This window comes from Zootoca vivipara, chromosome 4 (assembly GCF_965207765.1).
Source record: "Zootoca vivipara chromosome 4, rZooViv2.hap1.1, whole genome shotgun sequence".
NCBI lineage: Eukaryota > Metazoa > Chordata > Lepidosauria > Squamata > Lacertidae > Zootoca > Zootoca vivipara.
Genome location: NC_142587.1, coordinates 94512428 through 94536399, shown reverse-complemented (window position 1 = coordinate 94536399; position 23972 = coordinate 94512428). Strand labels below are relative to the sequence as shown.

The 23972-nt window shown below is 47.4% G+C and overlaps 1 protein-coding gene across 5 annotated transcripts in view; it reads right to left on the bottom strand.

Moving 5' to 3' along the window:
- The window catches only part of TENM4 (teneurin transmembrane protein 4), a 632564-nt gene that overhangs the window by 12680 nt on the left and 595912 nt on the right, over positions 1 to 23972 (bottom strand). For all 5 annotated transcript variants that reach the window (XM_088668429.1, XM_088668426.1, XM_088668427.1 and 2 more), the window contains 5 exons: positions 19545 to 20422; positions 15108 to 15280; positions 8715 to 8950; positions 4709 to 5005; positions 791 to 2405 (listed from right to left, as the gene is read on the bottom strand). In XM_088668429.1, coding sequence (XP_088524555.1) covers positions 791 to 2405; positions 4709 to 5005; positions 8715 to 8950; positions 15108 to 15280; positions 19545 to 20422 — 3199 coding nt within the window. The remainder of the gene's footprint in view (positions 1 to 790; positions 2406 to 4708; positions 5006 to 8714; positions 8951 to 15107; positions 15281 to 19544; positions 20423 to 23972) is intronic.

The window sequence follows — 23972 nt, the reverse complement described above, 5'->3', positions numbered from 1 at the left end:
GCTTGTGCAATGGGACTTCCCCCATCTCCTCCCTCTGTGTGCCCTGTGCACCCCCTAAATCGGCTCTGGAGAACTGGGAGAAGCCCCAGATCAGGTTTAGGGGGCACGGGAGAGGAGATATGCATGTACTAAACTTAGTGCTACACCTTTGATTCCCCTTCCATCCTCAGTCCTTACACCTTGAATGTTTTTGGGTGCGACAGAGATCTGTAGTCCTTTATAGTGTTTTCTGCTATAAACCAGTTTACACAAGTTTGCTGAGTGTTTAAATCAAAGGTTTCCACCTACCTAACTGACCAGAGAGAATAAAAACGTTTGCATGAATCAATGTACCTCATTATACGGAAGTTTTTAATGTTCAATATTTTACTGTGTTTTTAATATTTTGTTGGGAGCCCCCCAAAGCGCCTGGGGCAACCCGGTCAGATGGGCAGCATATAAATAATAAAATTTTTATTGTTGTTGTTGTTGTTGTTGTTATTATTAATTTGCTTTAGTTACTCTTCCTTAGCAATCTAAAGAAACATTGCTTCCTTTCTAACTGGCTGCCATGCAGCAGTTGAAACAAAACAAGTACGGTGAGAGATTCAGCTTTTAACTCCAAATTATAGAACCATATATTAGCTGCTCTTCCCAATGAATGAAAAATAATAATTCGAGAGAAACTGAAAATACCTGGGTGCAGATTTTAAAACTGGCATTGTTTTAAAGAGACACATAGACAAATACGGTGCAACTGAGCTGTCTGGTGGACTCGAGGCCAGCTGGGCTGGCCAAAAATGACCTTTACCTGTCATGTAGCACTTGATATCCTGAGAGTTACTGATAGGATTGTTATTCTTGAACATGTAGAGACTGAAAGGCATTATATTGCTGCTGCTGAGACGTTTCCAAATGTCGTGGTCTGGGCTGGTCCACCGGCCGGCGAGCACATCATAGTCTCTCTTCCCCATGTGTATCAGTTTGGTGAGGGGATCGTAGAGGCCTCCATGGTAGCCAATGATGATCTGGAAGTTTGGGTTGGTGTCGATGTAGATCTCCCCATAAGCCGTGTACAGGATCTGCTTGATCATGAGGCCTGTCCCGCTGAAGACGGCCAGAGGAGTCCCGATGTTGTCGCAAGCAATGTAGAACTCGTCCCCGCTGCTGAGCTCCATGGCAAAGAGGTGGCCCTGCAGGTCGTAATAGAGGGACGTTATCTCAGAGCTGGAGTGGTTGTACAGGTGGGTGACTTTGGTGGGGTTGGTGAGATCCGCGTAGAAAAACTGCAGGTGGTGGCCGTGGGCCGTTTTGCTGGAGACCCTCCTCCCAAGTCCGTCATAGCGGTACTTCACGCTCCAGCCGCTGGCTTTGTTGTACGCCTTGATGAGAAGCCCCGCGGAGTTGTACTCGAAAACATCGTTCCCTCTTTGCTTCAAGAAGCCATCTTCGTCCATCTTATACTGCACGTCCCCCAGCCTCGTGATCCTATCCCTAAGGTCGTACCTTAGAGGCGTGAGGCGGGCGCTGTTGCCAGGGCTCAGCAAATGGAGATTCCCGTTCAGGTCGTAGCTGTACCGCCAGAGCGGTTTCTCGTTGATCGACACGGTCTGCAGCTGCCCGTCAGCATCGTACTCGTAAGAATACCTTGTCGTGTTTGCGTACGGGCCAACCTTCAGCTCCTTCTTCACCACCCTCCCCATGTTGTCGTACTGCACCGTCATCCAGTACATAAGGGACCTGAATATCTCGTACTGCACTTCCTTCATCCTGCCGTAAGCGTCAAAGTGTTTCGTGTGAGTCATGACGGCGGTGGTGATGATCTGGTTGATGTCGTAGTAGATGACCCCGAACTTGCCGAACTGCTCCGTCTTGCCCGACACATCATCGTACCGGTAGAGGTCGATGGGCAATGGTGTCTCGTTGATCACCGCTTGCATGCTAGTCACCCGGAAGCTGTTGTCGTAGTTGTAATCGAAGCGGGCGTTCACCATGCCTTCCTCTGTGAAGCGGAAGATCTGTCGGTCGATGAGCGGCCCGATCTGCCGGTACCGGATGGTGCAGGTGAACCCTTCGTTTTGCAGGTTTATGGTCTTCAGCATGCCGGCGGTTTCGTCGTAAGTGAAGCTGATCTTGGTGGTGTCATAGAGCATTTCGGCCAGCTTGGACAGCTTGCCGTACTTGTAGATGACCCGCCTCCCCGTCCCCAGATGATAGGTGTGGAGAAGCTGCCGCTCCTCGTTGAAGTCCTGAACGACTGAGGCGTTTCCCTCGGGGGGCCTGTAAATGTTCCGGTAGTAGCCAATGGAGCGGATCGTTTCAAAGGTCTGCCGGGCTACGTTGGGCATGGTCACCGACGACAAGCGGTCGTTCTTATCGAACTCGAAAATGTACTGCCGCTGGCTGTGGAGAAGCAGCACCATGGACTGTAACCAGGAGAGAAAACAGTTATTATCCTTCTTTTTATAGCCGTTGGAAATCTGAACTTTCTCAAGCAAGGAAATTCTTTAGGGCACCGGGGGACATTCAGTGTAGCGCTATGGCAATTACTCCATCAGCTCAAGCATTTTAGCTTGGCAGATAGAATGACCCCCCCACTCCCCATGTGTACTAATATTTTGGGTTTGTGTGTCCCTGTGTAGAATTCTGCTAGCAGCTTACCTTCCAAGTCCCGGACTGCAGAATCCGGGACTGGCAGCCGTGTGACACCGGAAGTTGTGCCGACGTAACTTCTGGTGTCGCTTTGCCCTTCTATGGGCACCAAAAGTGGCCGCCGCCGGCTTCGAAAGTCGCTTGTACGCATGTCAGGAAGTGCGTCGACGCAACTTCCGGTGTCGCTCCGCCCATCTATGGGCACCAAAATGGCCACCGCCGACACCGGAATTCGCGTCTATGCACTTCCGGACATGCGTAGATGTGACTTTTGAAGCCGGCGGCGGCCATTTTTTGTGCCCATAGAAGGGCAAATCGGGGGGGAAAAAGGCTGCCGGCAGGAGAAAATAACGGAGAAAAACAGGAGACGAAGTGATACGGGGGGCCACCGGGAAAATTCGGGGTTTTCCTGGAGAAAACGGGGTACTTGGCAGCTATGGCTAGCAGGATCTGGTCCATTATTTTAATTAATATTTGCAATTCCGCCTCTTTTAGAAAAAGTGCCCCCTCCCCCTGAAATTTCTGTAATCAGGACAGAGGAAGTACACTTGGAAAACTGAAACATCGGAAAACGCCTTGTAGTCTCCTATTCTGTGGTACTGATAGCTTACTTCCTCCTGGCGCCCATATAATAAAAATGTCAGTGGATGTCAGGGACTGGCTATATGATGAGGAGTGATGGGAAGTGCCAGCTGGAGAAGGAGGGCTCAGAGCCTGGGGGTTGGTGGTGGGATGCAGAGGAGAGGTCAGAAGGGGAAGATTAGGAAGAGGTGCTGGATACCGAACAGACAACAGGGTTTAGTGAGCAGGAGGAACCTGTGACAGGGAGCAGTTCAGACTCTGGGGCTGAAGCAGAGGAAGGGGGCGGGGCCAAGGAGTCTCCCTCTCTGGCTGCAACAAGCTCTCTCTCCTCCCCCCCCCCGTCTCCAAGAATGCGCAGGATAATGAGGAGAGCGGAACAGAGGCCAGAGGTGTGCAGACACCATTTGAGACTGCTTGGGAAACATCTGGGAAAGGAGGAGCCTTAGGAGGGGTGGAAGGCAAAAAGCCTGCAGTCCTGGCAACTGCTCTATGTGGGTAAGACCTCCTGGGAAGGGTTGCTGAGTTGTATGCCGTTTCCTTGAACAAAGAAGACACGGACATCAAACTCTGCTTCTTTGTGCTGACCTGCACCTGACTCCGGCCCTGACAGAGGAGCAATAGATAGCTCCAGTTTCCAGAGGGGTAGCTGTGTTTGTCAGCAAAACCGGTAGCGTGCCTTGTGGTGCCTTAAAGAACAACGACTATATCCAATGTAGCACTAAGTAATTCATTAGTGCAATGATTTACTGCTGCGTAATGGAGCTGCTTCCCCCATTCTCTTCTCTCTCTGTGCGCACCGAGTGCCCTCCCCAAATCTGCTCCAGGGGGGTGCACAGGGTGGGGCAAGGAGAGACAGGGAAAATTCTGTTGCACAACTATAAATCCTTGGATTAGCTGGATACCATAGCAACAAATTAATTATGGCATAAGCATTCATGGACTGGAGTCCACTATCATCTGACGAAGTGGGCTCTAGTCCACGAAAACTTATGCCATAATTAATTTTTCAGTCCTTAAGGAGCCACAAGACTCTCTTGTTGATAGAGATCCAGTTTCTGAAACAATCAAAATCCCGTTAAACTCCACTGCTGAATGCTAAACAGCCCAGAATTCTGTGAGAAGAGGGAATTGCTATGCTCAGAATTAAGAATAATGTGGATTTACTTGTCGACAAAGCAGGCTGATGTATTCTTGGCTTGTGTGGAATATGGGAGTGGTGCTGTTGCGACCACCTCCAGAATCCCCAAAACTACGCTCCTTAAGGCTGAATTTCAGGGTCACATATATGAGCTGTTAGAATTTTTAAATGGGTGTAAAAATGAGGAATAGGAGAAAATATAAATCAAGGGATGTGGCATTCAAAGCACCTTTAGCGGAGATTCCTGCATTGCAGGGGGTTGGACTAGATGACTCTTGGGGTCCCTTCCAACTCTACGATTCTATGACTCTATGCAGGCTACAAATTTAGCAGCATCTTTTTACAGGCGGTCCTCACCTTCTCCAAGTACGTGTAGCTCCAAGATTTGCCATCGGCAAAGATTCTGGACGTAATCCTGCCGGACTGGTCGTATTCCATCCTTTCCGACATGGTTCCCCTTTGGATCCCAGCAATATGTCCTCCCGAGGAGTAAGTTACGTTGACCCCGTTCAACCTGCTGCTAGGAGACCAAAGAGTGGGCCGTCCGGCTTGGTCATAAAGAATCCGCAGGGTGAACTTGCGGTGGTCGTCGTAGATCTTCTCTGTCCTCGTCACACGGTCAAAGTCCAACGACAGCAAGTTCCTGTTGTGAACCTGCAGCAGAGAAAGGGGAAGGGGTTAAGCACCAGAACTCTAAGGGGTCTCTGACCTAACTTAGTCATGTTCACCAATTTCAATGGCTCTGCTCCTGAGTAACATTGAGTTGCCGGCCACCCGTAACAAGAGAACAGGAAGGACAATAAAACAAATCTTCACGCAGTTCAGTTGCTGAATAGAGGAATTAAGGCCGCAATCCTATACAGCAGCCTTACTCAAGTTGGGAGCCTTCCAGATGTTTTGAACTATAACTCCCACCAGCTCCCATCATTCATGACAATAGGCTGTGCTGGCATGATGGGAGTGGTATTCCAAAACATCTGGGTGTGTGTGCATAAGTTTGGGAAAGGCTGCTATACATACTTACCTGGGAGTAGGCAATACTGAACTCAGTGGTTAATCCCACTCTCGTATCATAAAATTAGAGAGTTGGAAGGAACCATAAGGATCATCTAATCTAATCCCCTGCAACAAAGGAATCATTTTGCCCAATGTAGGGCTTGAACCCTGGGATTAAGAGCCTCATGCTCTGTCCTCAACCACTTCTTTGTCAAAATGAACAACTCACCCATAGCTGCGTTTCGGTTAAAAACAACAACAACAACCCACTTTTTGGAGATCCACCAGCTCAGGTATATGAATGAATGAATGGTTATGAAGGAATCACAAATCTCTCAGTGCAAATGTGGTTTAGCCCCAAAGACATTTCAATGTAGGAATTCAGCTGGCAGTCGACAGAACTGTTTGCAGACATCTTTGTCACGCTGAATTGGTCTGCCTACGGGCCTGAAGCCTGTAGATCACATCCTTGGGGATCCTTGTCCATTCTGTGGACAAGACCAAGCCAGGGGAGACGTCGCTGGGATAGGAGTGAGAACATGGTAGGAATGTGGGCTTGGGACAGAATTCTACCCTGCTACGTTCAGCTAGGCATTTGATGGCTGAAACATGCCATTGCTAGTAATCTTGCAATTATAAGGTGTGTGAGGGTGTGGTTGCTTTTAATTTCCCCAAGATTATTTTATATTTTATTGCTGCGACACTTACGTGTTTGCTACCCTGGGCTCCCTTGGAAAGGAAGGGAAGGATATAAGTTTGATAAATAAATGTCCCTTTGTAATAAGAGCTTATATCCCGGGCATAATGAGTCACAACTACAAGGCAAAATCATATGACCGCTGTGGATATTTCAGCACCAAATAAGTGGTGTGTAGCAAGCTGTCTGCAGCGTGACTGTACACCGTGTGAAAGGTTGTAGGGGCAAGGTTAGGACACTCTACTTAGCCAAGCCGCAGCTTAACGGTTGGCAAGGTAATCTCCGTAGTGCAGCTGGGAGCTATGGTGCAATCTGTCATTGTGACAACCACCTTTGCTGCCTCCCCGCTAGAATCCCAAAGACAGACCTCCCGTTTTAAGCATGTCCCAGATTAAATAACCAAAGTGAATGTATCAGATTGCGAAGACACCACCTGCGCAACCTAAGCGACGGGCCGTTTTTGCGCCGCTATTTGCGGAAGTTTGCATTTGTGCAAAGGTTGTGGCATTATCCGGAGTGGTGTGGCATAGCAAGCGTTTTCGATCCAAGGGGGATGGTGTGACTGCTGGCTATGGATTTTTAACACTGCTGAAGAGCAGGGGCGATCAATCTGTAATAGCCACAGGAACAATTAAGAGGTCTAGAATGTTACGGCAGCTAGAGGGCCATTGAAAGGTGCTGTAAGAGGCTGCAGACACTGAAAACCAGAAGGATGGAGTCCTTGAACAAGGCACAAAGTGCAAACTTTGCTGGGGTGTCTCCTTTTGTGTGTCTCCAAGGGTTATCCTTGTCCTAATGATCCAGTCTGTCCAAGTAAGATGCCCTATTTGGACACAAACATCTTATGGATGCTCAGTAATGTATTTCGAGGGCAAATGGTACCCAGGGAAGGCAATACAGATTACTCCCCAGTCCACAGATGTGGCAGATCTTGGTGGTTTTCTTTGGCTCAACCGCATTCCCCAGTGGTTATGTGGACTGATTTATGGTCCCTTGCAGCTCAGATGTCAAAAACCATGGATGCACCTCAAGGGATGGGTGTGAATAATCAGTGTGGAGCAACTTGAATAAATTATTGGGGGGGCGGGGGGGCGGAGGTTTCCAGGTAAGCCCTGCTCCACATAATTGATCACATGACACGGCACATGCACACCTTTGGATGGCCTTAGGGGGGCCCTGGCCCCCTTCAATATTTTATGGGGGGGTGAAGGGACCTCAGACCCCAGGAGATGGGTCCTATGGTGTGGAGTTAAGGCAGTCAGCCTATGAGTTGGGAGAGACCAAGTTCATATTCCCACTTGACCCATGAAGCTCACTGGGTGACCTTGGGCCAGTGCAGGGCCGGATTTAGGTTTGATGAGGCCCTAAGTTACTGAAGGTAATGGGGCCCTTTATATGTCCAGCTGTCCTTGGTCAACAACAAATGGTCGCTGTTTTTTGTGTTGAATAGATACTATATAGTAATTTATGGACCTAATAGGTTTCTAAAGTCATTTGCACATAACAAAATATGTATTTTATCAAAGCAATTGATATAGAAATGAGCCAACCAGTGTTATTTTACAGAGCAGGCTAGCAGGCGGGGCCCATTACTTACATCATAGGAGCCTACACAACACAAGACACAGTTGTTGTATGTAGGTTTTATTTTATTTGCTGTTTTATCTTATATTTTGGAAATGTACATCCAGTTTTTTCCCCCTTAATTTTTTTTTGGAGGCCTCCAATGCAATGGGACCCTAAGCTATAGCTTATATGTAAATCTGGCACTGGGCCAGTCGCACTGCCTCTCAACCTAACCTACCTTAAGGGGTTGTTGCGTGGGGACTAAAGGGGGAAAAGATTTATAATGAGTTGAAAAAGTGCTGAAAAACACTTTTATTAAGAAACCAGAATCCTTTCTATTGGGCATAATAGGAAAAGAATTGCCTATGAAAGATGTAAATTTGTTCTTATACGCCACAACTGCAGCCAGAATATTATTAGCAAAGTATTGGAAGACACAGAAGATACCTACAGTGGAAGAATGGCAAATGAAGATGTTGGATTATATGGAACTTGCTGACCTGACCGGAAGACTACGTGACCGGGGAGAAGAGAAGGTGGAAGAGGAATGGAAGAAATTTAGAATTTATTATAAAAAATATTGTAGAATTGATGTATGAGGAGAATTATAAGCAATTGTGAAGTTGCAGGTTTAGAAATTAAGTGAGATATAATTGAAAATAGGTTAGAATATTATAATGAGACTTTGCAAAATTGAGAAAAGGACATTGTAATTAGATTTGGATAATAATAATAGAATGTGCCAAGAATGATATGCAATGAACCGTTAGAAGGGGGACCCGGGGAAGTTCCCTACTAAAATGAGAAAAAATGGAATGTATATGTTCTTGTTTTTTTTTTTTGGAATAAGGATGTTATAACAATGTACAATTATATGGACGTTATTTCTTTCTTTTTATAAAATTTAATAAAAATTATATATAAAAAAATAAAGGGGGAAAGGGCGAACTACGATATGTATGCATGCCACTTTGAGCTTATCGGGATGGAAACGCAACAAATAAATGAGCATCAATACCGTCACCAATACCAGTTTCTTATTCTGCATGGTGGCAAAGGTGATGTTGGGGATTGAACCTACAATGCGCAGCTTTTTCCACTCACCCTCAACCTGCGCCCAAAGACGGTGACCTGGCCCCTGGCCTGCTCTTTGCGCTGCCTCCACTCAACCAGGTTGAGACCATTGTCAATGGGGAGGGTGACATTCCTCTTCCCCACCGTAGGGTTAACTGTGCCAGCCAGAAGATGAGGCTCAGTCTGCAGGGCCACCTCCATGCCGTTAGCCAGGATGAGCCGCAGGGAGCCATCTGCACCGATGTAATAGCTGTTTCGCACCTGATCTGTAAGAAAGAGGATTGAGGGGGGGGGGAGAGTGATCCAGAGGGCTGAAACTCAGCAGCTGAAGTCATGTAAATGAGATGCAGAATGGGTTAAACCAGGGAAGAAGAATTGGGCTGTAGGCTCAGTGGCAGAGCAGCTGCTATTCTGCTTTAATCCCTAGCATCTCAAGGTTGGGTTGGGAAGAAACCTCCACCTGAGACTTTGGAGAGCTGATGCCTGTCAGTCTAGACCAGGGTTTCCCAAACGTGGGTCTCCAGTTGTCGGACCGCCATCACATCTAGCTAGCCATCTCTAGATGAACCATATCCTGACTCGGTATAAGATATTGTTACAAATGTTGAGTTTGGATTTGATATCCCGCTTTATATCACTACCCGAAGGAGTCTCAAAGTGGCTAACGTTTTCCTTTCCTTTCCCTTCCTCCCCCATAACAAACACTCTGTGAGGTGAGTGGGGCTGAGAGACTTCAAAGAAGTGTGACTAGCCCAAGGTCACCCAGCAGCTGCATGTGGAGGAGCGGAGACGCGAACCTGGTTCCCCAGATTATGAGTCTACCGCTCTTAAGCACTACCCCACACTGGCTCTCCACACTGGGTGCTTCCCTCTTTCTCTCTGCTGAGCAGTGGCAAGAGCACATGGGCATTCACCCAAGTTCTGTGTTCGTTTGGAGAACTGCAGACACAGCAGAAACTGTCATTGCTTTAAGAAATATGCTTTGTTCACCTATTTGCACCTTCAGTCTGCATGGAGGGGGTCCAGATCTTACAGCATGGTCATTTCAAGAGTGAAAGGCATCTCTCCCAGCCAGCCTTCAGCCAGCCTGCCCAAGATTAATCTAAGTCTTCCTTCCTTCCTTCTTTTTCTTCCCAGTAAATGTAAAGGGTAAAGGGACCCCTGACCATTAGGTCCAGTCGTGACTGACTCTGGGGTTGCGCGCTCATCTAGCATTATTGGCCGAGGGAGCCGGCGTATAGCTTCCAGGTCATGTGGCCAGCATGACAAAGCTGCTTCTGAGCGAACCAGAGCAGCACATGGAAACGCCGTTTACCTTCCCGCTGTAGCGGTTCCTATTTTTCTACTTGCATTTTGATGTGCTTTCGAACTGCTAGGTTGGCAGGAGCTGGGACCAAGCAACGGGAGCTCACCCCGTCACAGGGATTTGAACCGCCGACCTTCTGATCAGCAAGCCCTAGGCTCAGTGGTTTAACCCACAGCACCACATGGGTCTGTTACCCCAGTACACCTGCGTCTTCTTCCCAGTACACCTTCCTAAAAATTCTCTTTCTCTGTCACCTTATACCCAGTTACCCTGGCAACCTTCCAAACACCCAGTCTCTGTTTACACCTCAGGGCAAAAGAGCAGGACACTTCTTTTGCCTTGCCAATGGCTCTCAATGGCCCCATATTGTTTCTTACTGGACCCTAGGCTTGGCCAGGTCATTTGGCATAGGCTAGCTCAGGAATTCCTGTGCAGCTTGTATTCCCCCCTTCACTTCCCAAATAATCAAAATCCTACCATTTCTTAATTTCTAGGGTTCTGTGACAGTATTTTCCTATGTTGCTTTTTCATTATTAGAATTAATACGGTAGAATTATTTAGCGCCCAAACAATTGCTAGTTTCAGGTTATATGAATACAGTGGTATTCAAATTGCTTTTAAAACTGTTAGAACTGTCTCATGAGTTATTTATTACCGCTCTTGTGCCTTTAACAAGCTGTAAAACAGGCAGAAATTCAGTAGGTGAAGCTATACTTTTCTTCATTTTAGAAGGAGCTTGCCTTGTTAAAATCTCAACCTCTCATGTTGCTGTTAAAAAGCCCAAGGTCTCACTGCCAGTTCACATGCGTTTATGTGGAAATAATATATGTGCTTTGCCCCAATATGCATCGTTTTGCACTTTTCTTTTCTACATTGCATGGCATTTGTGATTTTTCCAGGTGAAACTACAGGGTTTGCCTTGCCCAGTTGCCCAACCCACCCCGCTCTCCAGTCCTGGAGCTGGTGCTGATTTAGAATGATGTACCTTTATAGCTGTGCCGAGCTGCCGAACACTGAGATGCTTGACCACAAGACAATTATTAGACCCTCACCCCCAGATGCATAAATCTCAGCAAATCAATTAATTCCCCGAAGAGCCCCGAGCAGCAGCTACTGTGGCTTAATTAGACTCATGAGGAGGCGCTAAATTCCCTTCCCAGCGTTTGCCAGACATCTGAACGCTTCTAAAATCCGGCTGGTCCAATTAGAAGTGGGCTTGATTTGTCTACATGACAGGGAAACATATGGGGCTGTAATATAATCTGGAAAGGGCAGGTAACATTTCCATCCCCTTTGCCAGGTATAACCAGTGTGGTCCCTTTCAGATTGTTGCTCCTGGACTCCCAACTCCCATCAACCTTGACCCCTGACCCCTGACGGCTGGGGCTGATGGGATGGGAAGTCCCAGCAAGATCTGGAGGGCCATGCATTTCTCTGCTGTCTGGATCACAGCCCTAGCAAAAATCTATTTACAGTGGTACCTCGGTTTACGAACTTAATCCGTTTCGGAAGTCCGTTCTTGAACTGAAACCGTTCTTAAACCGAGGTGCGCTTTCCCAAATGAGTCCTCCCAGCGCCAGTGCCCTTCCACCATTCGGATTCCGTTCTTTGTTCTCAAACAGGGACACTATTTCTGGTTTTGCGGAGTTTGTAAACTGAATCAGTTCTTAAACAGGACTGTTCTTAAACCGAGGTACCACTGTATTAAAGGTAAAGGTAAAGGGACCCCTGACCATTAGGTCCAGTCGTGACCGACTCTGGGGTTGTGCGCTCATCTCACATTATTGGCCGAGGGAGCCGGTGTACAGCTTCCAGGTCATGTGGCCAGCATGACAAAGCCGCTTCTGGCAAACCAGAGCAGCACATGGAAACGCCGTTTACCTTCCCGCTGTAGCGGTTCCTATTTATCTACTTGCATTTTGACGTGTTTTCGAACTGCTAGGTTGGCAGGAGCTGGGACTGAGCAATGGGAGCTCACCCCGTCGCGGGGATTCGAACCGCCGACCTTCTGATCAGCAAGCCCTAGGCTCAGTGGTTTAACCCACAGAGCCACCTGGGTCCCACCACTGTATTACGCACAGAATAAATGAGAATGTAATTTTAATGTGGTTTTCCTTGGTGCAGAGCTGGGCTGTTCGTTTTGCATGAAGTTGTCCCAACCCCATTCCCTGTCCCCGATGACGATCTCTATGCTATGATAACAGCAGCAAGGACACTGGAAGACCTATGTCTTGTGAGAAGAGCATGCAAGCAAGGGAGCAGGCTGAACCCCCAACAGAAAACAGCTGCAGTACCACGACAGGCCTGGCAAGGGCTCTGCTTCTTAATTAGGTGCGAGTGTGCGCCAATCAGCAAAGGAAAGCACTAGAAGGCGCCAGGATATGGGGGTCTCATGGTGCTGGGATTACCACGATGAGGTCTGTTTCCTGCTGCATAATCCAGTCTGTGCCGCTCAGCCCTTCCCAGCCCTTGCCAATAGCTCCAGAGCGAGATGACGATTCGTTATCTGAACGCGTTTGTGTTAATGGCCTGACTTATCTCCGAGACTCTGGGGAAGTTACAGAAATAGTTTCGGCTTTACATTAATGCTCACCCCAGCCCCCGAAAAGGGATTCATACCAGACCTTGAAGCTATCTCATAATTGTAGGATGGAGGAGGTGGGGGGCTTTCCCCCCTATCCACCGGCACACCCTAGAAAATTGCACACAGTTTTATTCTCACTTTCCCTTTCGCAATTTTGGTTCACGTTCCTTTTGGTCAGGGGTCAGCAAACTTTTTCAGCAGGGGGCCGGTCCACTGTCCCTCAGACCTTGTGGGGGGCCAGACTATATTTTGAAAATATGAATGAATGAATTCCTATGCCCCACAAATAACCCAGAGATGCATTTTAAATAAAAGCACACATTCTACTCATGTAAAAACACGCAGATTCCTGGACCGTCCGCAGGCCGGATTTAGGAGGTGATTGGGCCGGATCCAGCCCCCGGGCCTTAGTTTGCCAACCATGCTTTTGGAGCTCGTAGCTGAGCACCCCAGCTTGAAATTTGGCAAGTAGAATTGCAGGTGGGCACAGTCTGATACAAATGGGCTCCCTTGCCCAATTGATCACTGCACTCTGCACAAAAGGGCTCCTGCTGATATCATCTTATCAGGAGGTCTGTGGCACCTTCCCCTTGGAATTCCCTCTCATTACATATTGAAGAGGAGCTGCCTTTGTTGTCTTTTCAGTGCCTATTGAGACCTCCCTCTTCCAACAAGAGGCACTCTGTATCCCAGCCTGCACTTTGCTCGATCTACTTTTAACTGCTTTTGTACACGGAATTATTTTCAAATGTTTTATTATGTGGAACTGTTTTTACACTTTCTCTCCAATGAAAATAGAGATGTCCTATTCAATAATGAGGGACGCGGGTGGCGCTGTGGTCTAAACCACTGAGACTCTAGGGCTTGCCAATCAGAAGGTCGGCGGTTTGAATCCCTGTGACGGGGTGAGCTCCTGTTGCTCGGTCCCAGCTCCTGCCAACCTAGCAGTTTGAAAGCACATCAAAGTGCAAGTAGATAAATAGGTACCACTGTGGCGGGAAGGTAAACAGTGTTTCTGTGTGCTGCTGTGGTTTCAGTGTTCCATTGCGCCAGAAGTGGTTTAGTCATGCTGGCCACATGATCTGGAAAAAACTGTCTGTGGACAAACGCTGGCTCTCTCGGCCTGTAAAGCAAGATGAGCGCCAGAACCCCAGAGTCGTCTGTGACTGGACTTTACTGCCAGGGGTCCTTTTTTGATGTTTAGTCATGTCCGACTCTTCATGACCCCATGGACCATAGCACGCCAGGCACTCCTGTCTTCCACAGCCTCCCACAGCTTGGTCAAACTTATGTTCGTAGCTTCGAGAACACTGCCCAGCCATCTCGTCCTCTGTCGTCCCCTTCTCCTTGTGCCCTCAATCTTTCCCAACATCAAGGTCTTTTCCAAAGATTCTTCTCTTCTCATGAGGTGGCCAAAGTATTGGAGCCTCAGCTTCACGATCTATCCTTCCAGGGAGCAGAAGTGGTTTAGTCATGCTGGCCACATGATCTGGAAAAAACTGTCTGTGGACAAACGCCGACTCCCTTGGCCTGTAAAGCGAGATGAGCACCACAACCCCAGAGTCGTCTGCGGCTGGACTTTACTGCCAGGGGTCCTTTACCTTTGCCTTTTTATTCAATAATAATAATAATAATAAAAAATAATATTTATACCCTGCCCATCTGAATGGGTTGCCCAAGCCTTCTCTGTGTGGCTTCCAACATACAGTGGTGCCTCGCTAGACGAATTTAATTCGTTCCACGGGTCTTTTCTTATAACGAAAAATTCGTCTAGCGAATCCCGCAGGAATGCATTGAATTTTTATTTATTTATTTTTTTTGCCCATAGGAACGCATTAATTGAATTTCAATGCATTCCTATGGGAAACCGCGATTCGCTAGACGAATTTTTCGCAAAACAAATTCGTCTAGCGAGGCAACCTCCACTCGAAAAATCCTTTCGTTAAGCGAAAATTTCGTTAAGCAGGGCATTCGTTAAGCGAGGCACCACTGTATATAAAAACACAATAAAACATTGAACATAAAAAAACTTCCCTATACAGGGCTGCCTTCAGATGTCTTCTAAAGGTTGTATTGTTACTTATCCCCTTGGCTCGGGGGGTTGGATAGCTCCATACCCTTCAATATTTCTCTGATGGAAATAGGGACGTCCTAAGGAAAAGCAGGGCAATCCGGGATCAAATCGGAAAACAGGATGGCTTCTGTAAATCCAAGCCTGTCCCCAGAAAATAGGGATACTTGGAAGGTCTGCAGAGTCAGAGACAATGGAAGAATCCACCTTCAGGGGTGTTGGGAGAGTTACAGCACGTGCTGTGGCTGTAGAGGCTGATGAAGGAGAGGCCTATTTTGTTGCAGTTGGGGCACATGAAGGCATCTGGTTGCGCAGATGCAGGTGTACCATAGCGATGATAATAGTACGTTTTATTGCTGAAACCTGGCTTGGGACCTTTAGGTAAAGGGCAGGGCTGAAGGAGAACAAAAGCAAGCAAACAAAAAACCCGGACAAAGCCCCTTCAGCAGATCTGAAGCTCACCTTGCAAGAGGGTGTAGAAGGCGCCTGAGGCCGAGAGGTTGGTTGTGATGGTGACGTCATCCTTGCTGGAGGTCTCAACCTGGACATGCACGGAGCTGTCTGTGTCACTGCGGAAACTGCTGACCAGACCGGTAGGGAAAGTGATGTTGGTGAGGCGGCCAAAACTGTCATACCTGGAAAGGAAGGAGATGCATGAGCAGTAAATAAAGGAGGGGGGTGGGGGGAGAGGGGGGGGAACCTTCACCCCAAAGCACTGGGTTTTAACTTGCTGTCATCTGACCTAAGCCAGAAAATCTTTTTATTTTATTTTAAGAAATGGTATCACTGATGCTGCAAACCATTTGAGCAACCTCTTTTTTAATTTTTATTTATTTGAGTTCCTGCCTCCGAGAGTGGCACATATTTGCTTCTTTGCTGTTTGCTAAATGACCTCACTTACCATTTTTTTTCTGTCTATAAGACGCCCCCGTGTAAAAGACTCAGATTTGGGGACTCAGATTTAAGAAAATGGGGGGAGATGGCCCAGAGTGTAAGACGGAGACGCCCCCTAATTTTTGACTTTATTTTTTAGGGGAAAACCTAGTCTTACACATGGGAAAAAAATACGGCATATCCCCAGTAGTTGCTAAAAGGTTGCATGTTATGGAGCAGGCATGTCAAACATGCGGCCCTCCAGATGTTTTGGCCTACAACTCCCATGATCCCTAGCTAGCAGGACCAGTGGTTGGGGAAGATGGGAATTGTAGTCCAAAACATCTGGAGGGCCGCAGGTTTGACATGCCTGTTATGGAGGAAGGTGAATAGCTGGAGCGACTGATGTTCTTTTGATGGTGATTTTTTAATTAGTGGCAGATGAGGTGTAAAATATTCTCGCCCAGAAACAAAGTCTGCTCTGCTACCGAGGAGGATGTGCGAACGCAAACTCTGAACAGAGTTTGCTGCCACTGTTCCTCTTGGCCACACAGGAATGCTTCTTTTAACAAACGCTTTGTGTAACTCTTCCTTCCTTCTTCTTATGCCTGCTTTGCCCTGTTGTTCCTAAAGATGTCTTAGGGCTTTGCATACTGTTTTGCAGCAAATCTTCTCTCACCCCTGGCCCCCAATTTGCACACGGCTCGACAGGAAAGTTTTGAATCTGCAGAATTCTCAGCTTGCAGATGGAAAAACAAGCAAGGGCTGCACATGGAAAAATGGCACAAGATGTTCAAATACACTGCTGATCTGGGCAGAGGAAGTAAAAGCCAAAATGGCTTGAAATCAAAAAGGCTGAGTTAGATGTATTCTATGAATGCAGGTCCTTAAGTATGGACATTTCTAGCCTTTAAGGAACTGTTTTTACATATTTTTAAATTAATTGCGACCTAAAATTCGAATAGCTTATATCTATGCATATGTTTTTATATATGTTGGAAGCCGCCCAGAGTGGCTGGGGCAACCCAGTCAGATGGGCGGGATACAAATAACAAAATTATTATTACTTATTATAATAACTGATTTGTCTGATTGAGTGATATCCTAGAATTATAGAGTTGGAAGGGACCACGAGGGTCATCTACTCCAACCCCCTACAATGTTGGAATCCTTTTGCCCAACGCGGGGCTCGAACTCACAACCCTGAGATTAAGAGGATTGTGCTCTACCAAATGAGCTATCGTGCAGGCTTGATTATACTAACCACCCCTCTTCAGGAGTCCTCTAAACAGAAACGGACCAAGTTTCTCCTTTCTGTAACATCTTTTTTCTGTGTGCCCTTTCGTAAGTGAGGAAACCCATGGGAAACTGCAAGTTGGGGCAGCCTACAGAAAGCCCCTGAAAAGAGCATCCGGAAGACCCGTTCAACAACTGCATTGCTAAAATCAAAACAGACAAACCAAAAACACCACCCTCCCCCAAAAACATCTGTTCTGAAAACTGGGTAAAACAGATGGGTGTCAACATATTGTGATCTCTGCTCCTTTCCACCTCTCTGAAGGCACATAATTTGGTTTGAAAAAGTAAAGGGACCCCTGACCATTAGGTCCAGTCGTGACCGACTCTGGGGTTGCAGCGCTCATCTCGCTTTACTGGCCGAGAGAGCCAGCGTTTGTCTGCAGACAGCTTCCGGGTCATGTGGCCACCATGACTAAACCGCTTCTGGCGAACCAGAGCAGCACACGGAAACGCCGTTTACCTTCCCGCCAGAGCGGTACCTATTTATCTACTTGCACTTTGATGTGCTTTCCAACTGCTAGGTTGGCAGGAGCTGGGACCGAACAATGGGAGCTCACCCCGTCGCGGGGATTCGAACCGCCGACCTTCTGATCGGCAAGCCCTAGGCTCAGTGGTTTAACCCGCGTCCCGGTTTGAAAAGGTAGCCTAGGAAAATGGCACTGCAGGTTTATCTCAGTATCTGTAGGGAGACAAACCCTCTGCAAGTGAATTCATTCCACAGCTAAGCTGGCTGGGCCCTGTTTCCACAGTCAAAAGGATTCAGAAGGTAAGCTGGTCTCCATCACACCCTAATGTTCTCATGTTCATTTAATGCTCCGACTTGCACCAGAATTAAGGACAAATGCCGTGACGGAGGGAGGCTCCGAGCAGCCAGCGCCGGCAATGAATTCATCACCCCCCCTCCCTAATGTAACCTGCCGCTGTCCGACCGAGCTACCCCAGCCTTTACAATCATGGTGGCAATTACGAGGCTGACAAAGGAAACCACGGCCATCCATCCCCAATTGGAAACGCATTTAGCCGCGGTTCACTGCACAGAATTAATGCAGTATTTGGTGCTTATGAGACCTAATTGTTTGCTTGTGAACATCCGACACCGTCATTTGTCACATTACTGGCGCGGAAAGGAGGCACTTGATTCCAGAAATGCCTGCTCAGAAGCTTCCATCCCCCCCAAGTCCTCTGCTTTCAGCAACCTTTGGCAGTGAAATAATCAGTGGGAAATGAGTCACCTTGAAATACTGCTACATTCAGTGACTAGGAAGCAGAAATAGACTCAGGTTTTTTTCCCCAACACATGGGGGTTTGGGAGAAAGGGAAAAGGGGCCATATCCTCCAATTTCAACTGCCTCGCTAAACTTTAAGTCACTAGCAGTGCTGCAGGCCTTGGAAAATGGGATGAGGTTCAAAATGCAATTTTCAGTAAAACAAACCTCCTCTTGTGTGTTGGGTCAACCCAGGCTTCTCGGGAGTTTAGGACAGCTTGACATGGGTTTGCTACTGCCCCTGTCCTCGTCCCAAACCTCTCAGGCTTGCGCTGGGGCCACCATTAGGCCTCAGATTGTGCTGTACCAAGGCGCTGGCTCCTGGGCTCGGAGGCAATGTGGCACCCCCCCCATATATCTCTATTTTAGGGGGCTGGGCCCCCAATATTCAGAGGGCACTCTGCACAAAGTCCGGCCCCCTCAATCCTCCAGAAAAGGTGGTGCCTCTGTGCTGTGAGCATGGTTTCAGCAAGGGGAGGAGTTGGGGGAGAATTCCATTCCCTGAAGTAAGTTTCAGGGGGCAAAATTATTTCCCTAATTTGTTCGTGGAATTCGCTGCTGGAAGATATGGTGTTGGTCACTGGACTCGATGGCTTCAGAAGGGGATTAGAGGGCAGGGAGGTGGTCTAACAGCAGCCATTAGCTTTGATAGCCACCTGAGCGGACCTTCTTTGGAGGAATACAATGATATTTGATAATATATCAGGCTACTGGCAATTACAGTCGTACCTTGGTTCTCGAACCGAATGCATTCCGGCAGTCCGTTTGAACTCCCAGAACCGTTAGAAAAACAAAGCGCAGCTTCCGATTGGCTGCAGGAGTGTCCTGCAGCCAATTGGAAGCTGAGCCGGATGTTCGGCTTCTGAAAATCGTTCGAAAGCTGGAACACTCACTTCCGGGTTTCAATCATTTGGGAGCCGATTTGTTCAGGAGCCAAGGCCTTCGGCTTCCAAGGTAGGACTGTATAGGTGTACAGGATAATAAGAAAATGCACATCTGTATATTAATGTACGGTAATGTAGCGGTATTTTTTCTTTTTTTCATTCTGACTCACTTTTATCTCTTTTTTTCTTACTCTATCTTTTTATAAATGAAATTATTATTATTATTATTATTATTATTATTATTATTATTATTATTAAGAGCGCTTTAGCTATCTGGAACTTTCATGTCCCAAAAAGACAGTGTGCCACTGTTTATTGTTGTGGGAGGGCAACAATGGGAGAGGCCTATTTTGTTCATAGTGTTCTGTGGGTTTCTCAAGAGTATCTGCTTGGCCACTGGACTACACAGGCCTTTGGTCTGATTCAGAGAGGCTCTGCCTATCTCCTTAATGTTGGCTGTGGTTTTATTGTATGTGTAGTCACTGTTGGATGATGCCATGGCCTTTGGTTGGTGCAATAAATGATGGTGATATTCTTAACGCGACCTGGGATTCTGTTATGCCCGACAAAATACTCACTCATAAAACGTCGTCCACCCGTTTTCATTGCTCTTGGTGGCAAGGAGGCCAGAAATGCCGTGATAGGTCATCATGGCCACCTCGTGACCCTGGGCTGTCACGCTCTTCAGGGCGCTGTTGGTGCCAATGGTCAGCCAGTAGACCTGCCCGTCCGGCACCACCAGCCAGAGCGGCATCCCGGTGGAATCCCTCCGGATGTTGACCATGTTTCCATTGTTGTCGGTGATCAGGGTGATTTCCCCGTCTCCCGTGTAGGTGAAGTTGTAGAGGTAATCTCCGGTGGGGAGGCTCTGGGTGAAAAGGTGTTTGCCGCTGGTGTCAAACAAGTAGAGCTCTTGGTCGATGGGCGAGGACAATTCGTACAAGTTCTGCGTGTTGAGGAACGGCTTGTTCTTCCGGATGAAACGGATCCGGATGTTCCCGAGGTCGGCCACGTACAGCTCTCCGTCCGCGCACACCGCGAGGGAGGAAGGGGCGTTGAGCTTGGCATCCTTTGCGTAGCCGTCGTCGCCGGAAAAGCAATCGCAGCTGACGTCGTTTTTGCAGTCGCAGCCGCTCGGGGCGCCGGCCACCAGAGAGATTTCCCCGTTGGTGGTGACCTGCCTGATGCGGTTGATCTTCTTCTCGTCCGTCTCCGTGATGTACAGAACGCCGCTGTGAGAGACGGCCAGAGCTGTGGCCGATTCCAAGGTCGCATGGATGGCCACCTTACTGAGAAGGAAGTGGTCGATGCCTGGAACCTGGCAATGCATCGGCCTCCCTGCCAGGATTCGCACTTGGTGGTTTTCGGAGATCTGCAGTACGACGTTGTTGTCGAGGACGTACAGAGAATTGTCCATTGGGTTAACCGCCAAGTCCGTAGGCCACTCTAGGCGGACCTAACAGAACGGAAAGAAGCAGAAACAGTTCTTATGACCACCAACATTAGTGTTGACATTGCATTACTTACTAAAGGGACTCAGAGTGACTTAGAACACAATGTAGAACAGCGTAAGAGAAATGGGTTTGGGAACTGAGTCCTTATCATAGCTGCCAAGTTTTCCTTTTTCTCACAAGGAAGCCTATTCAGCATAAGGGAAAATCCCTTTAAAAAGGGGATAACTTGGCAGCTATGGTCCTTATACAGTCGTACCTCAGCTCCCGAACGCCTTGGGAGTTGAAGGTTTCAGCTCCCGAATGATCAAAAACCGAAGTGAATGTTCTGGTTTTTTAACGTTCTTTCGGAAGCCAGTTGTCTGACGGGGCTTCTGCGGCTTCCGATTGGCTGCAGGAGCTTCCTGCAGCCAATCAGAAGCCACATATTGGAAGTCAAACGTTTCGGAAGTTGAACGGACTTCCGGAATGGATTCTGTTCGACTTCTCAGGTACGCCTGTACTAAGATTCTGCTAGGTCCTGATCTGCTAGGCCCTTTAAACCCAAACTGCCACACTCTTAAAATCAAAGCAAATCCTGCAATTATAGAGGGCTTATTGTGGCTCAGGATCCCCGGCAAATGAAGCATGGAGCCACATCATTTCAGCTCAGGATCAAGGTATCCTTACCACGAGTGTGGCTGAATGTCCAGAGCAAAAAGCAGATATTGATTTAAATGCAGTTTCCCCCGCTATCATGGTTGAAGAGAAGAATGGGCAAGAACCATGGGCAAAAAAAATTAAGTTGACTGTTTTGGCTCAGCCCTAATCAAGAGATGGCTGTGTTTTAGTTTGCGACATGTTTACAAGCAGCTTACAAGGTGGGTTCACCTGTCCATCTTAAGCAAAAGCCACTGTCATGGGTCTAGTTCTCATTGAGGTTGTGAATATATGTCTGGCCTGCTCCCCTTCAGAATGCCAATGGGAGGCCATGTAAACGACTGTTCTTCTCTATAATTAGACTGGCATGCACCAGATACAGCGGCGAGACCTCCCCCCCCCCCAAGTATATACATTTGGACATCTGTATAGGTTTTTAAACAGGCTTTTGAAAACCCATTAATTTCAAGCTGGCGAGCTTCAATTATTTAATGGTTTATTAAATTGCTGCTGCTGGTTTAAAATGCCCCCCCCCACTCCTTAATTGTTTAAATTGTTTGTGCTGGGCTGTGAAATGTCTTCAGACTGCTGTTTTAGTGCATTCTAGTTTCACCTGAATGAAATGTTTTATGTTCTCCGTTTCATTTACCTAAGGGTGCTGCTGCCTTTGGAGGCACGTTGCCCCCCCCCCGCAAGATGGCAAAGCAATATTTGAAAAGAAATAAAAATAAAATAAAAAGCATCAAATATCCTGCAGATAGTAAACCGGTATGTCATGGAGAGAGCTAAGTTGGAACCCTTTGACCTGGCATCTCATCTTCTAGGCGCAAAGTTTTTTTTTGGCGGGGGTTTCTTTGAAAGTTTTGTTCTTCTTAAGCTTTCGGATGCAGCATTGCTAAATCGGAGGCAGCGTTACGGGCCATCTAGCTCAACGCGCTGCACAATGCTGGATATCCAGGCCCAGCCAAACCTCAAGAGATGGAAAATGTTGTATTATCCTAATATCGTGGGGTTCCACGTGTCCTCTTTCCCCCCAGGACACGTCCTCTTTCCCAGGGGTATAATTTCTGTCCGGGTGGATTTTTTTAAAATTTGCCAAAATGTCTCTGGCTATACTTTCTGGATGAGACATAACTGGTGGCTGAAGACTTGCTTTCCTCTTCTCTTGACCCCCCCTCCCCAGCAATATATCACAGCTTCTATAGCCTACATATAATAGGGGTACAGTCATACCTCGGTTTAAGTAAGCTTTGGTTTGAGTACTTTCAGTTTAAGTACTCTGCGGACCCGTCTGGAACGGATTAATCCACTTTCCATTACTTTCAATGGCAAAGTTCGCTTCAGGTTAAGTACGCTTCAGGTTAAGTACAGACTTCCAGAACCAATTTCACTCATACTTCGGGTTAAGTACGCTTCAGGTTGAGTACTCTGCGGACCCGTCTGGAATGGATCAATCCACTTTCCATTACTTTCAATGGGAATGTTCGCTTCAGGTTAAGTACAGACTTCTGGTACCAATTGTGTACTTAAACCGAGGTACCACTGTATTTAAAATATAGAGTCATCACAGGGTCCTCTTTTTTGCTCTTCAAAATATGGCAACCCTAGACATTACTGTTGTATGCAGTATAAGGTTGGGGAGGAAGAGGGGGAGAGAGACATATTCTTCTACTTAGTGTACGTGTTGGGTTTCTGTGTCAGTGTCACTTGGGTAACTTCTCCTCTGATTGGTTTACTATATTTCTATACAAGATCTCAAAGCAGCTGTTTTATTACAAAAAAAATTCAGGAACAGACTGGAAAGAGAAGTTGCTGAATTGGAACTCATTACCAAGCTTAAAACCATGGAGCCACCTGGGATGAACAAAGACACTGGATTCTTATCTCATTATGCATGATCAAGCTTTCTTTAGCGCCTCAGCCTTTGCTTTCCCCCCGCAGGACCAATTGCAGTCATCAGCAGTCGTTAACAGCCATCTACAGGTTTACCACTCCCATCAGCCCATCACCCATTCCCCCCCACCCCCCCACCCTCTGTATATACATAAGGGTCTGACTTCTGTTTCAAGTGTATCTGAAGAAGTGTGCATGCACACGAAAGCTCATACCAAAATAAAAACTTAGTTGGTCTTTAAGGTGCTACTGAAGGAATTTTATTATTTTGCATCGACTCAGACCAACACGGCTACCTACCTGTAACTATATTTCTTTGTTAGTGACAGAGCCATTAAGAGAGAGAGAGAGAGAGAGAGAGAGAGAGGGAGGGAGGGAGGGAGGGAGGGAGGGAGAGAGAGAGTTGGAGACCACCATCCCTTCAGGTAGATGAGAGATCAGTCCTACCTATACTCTGAAATGGTACTGCCCAACAATGGAGGTTTACTGCCTCGGTGGGAACTAGGCCACCGACAAAGCTGTGTCTGGTCTCTTTTTCCCCCTTTTGGCTCCTGGCCCTCCTTAACCCTTCCTGTAGTAAAACATGACAGCTTGTGGTTTCCCCTTCAATAATGCATGCCTCTCTGCCTTGCCGACAGCCTCCCGAGCGCCTGCTACGACGCTTGCAACCTTGAGTTAGCATCAAGAATGTAAGTTTATTCTGAAACGACGAGGGAATTCCAGCCCCGTCCCTTTCTTAAAACCAATTTCTTGTCAACAACGGCGGCTAAATATTTTATGGCTGCTGGTCCCTCACTGCCTGAGGGGCTCTGACTGAAGAGACCTCGAGAGCGGCTTTATAGGATGAAAGAAGGGAGAGTTCCCTAACCGGAGTGGTTTTAAAGAGACCTCTCGGCAGCATCTGTCTTCGGCAAGCGGGCGACTCGAAAACGGGTCCCTCGCATTTGAAAGAAGGAAGAAATGGGAGCCTGGGCTCCAGATGGCTGCTTTCTAAAAGCTTTTGCAAGGGCTAAATAGAGAAGA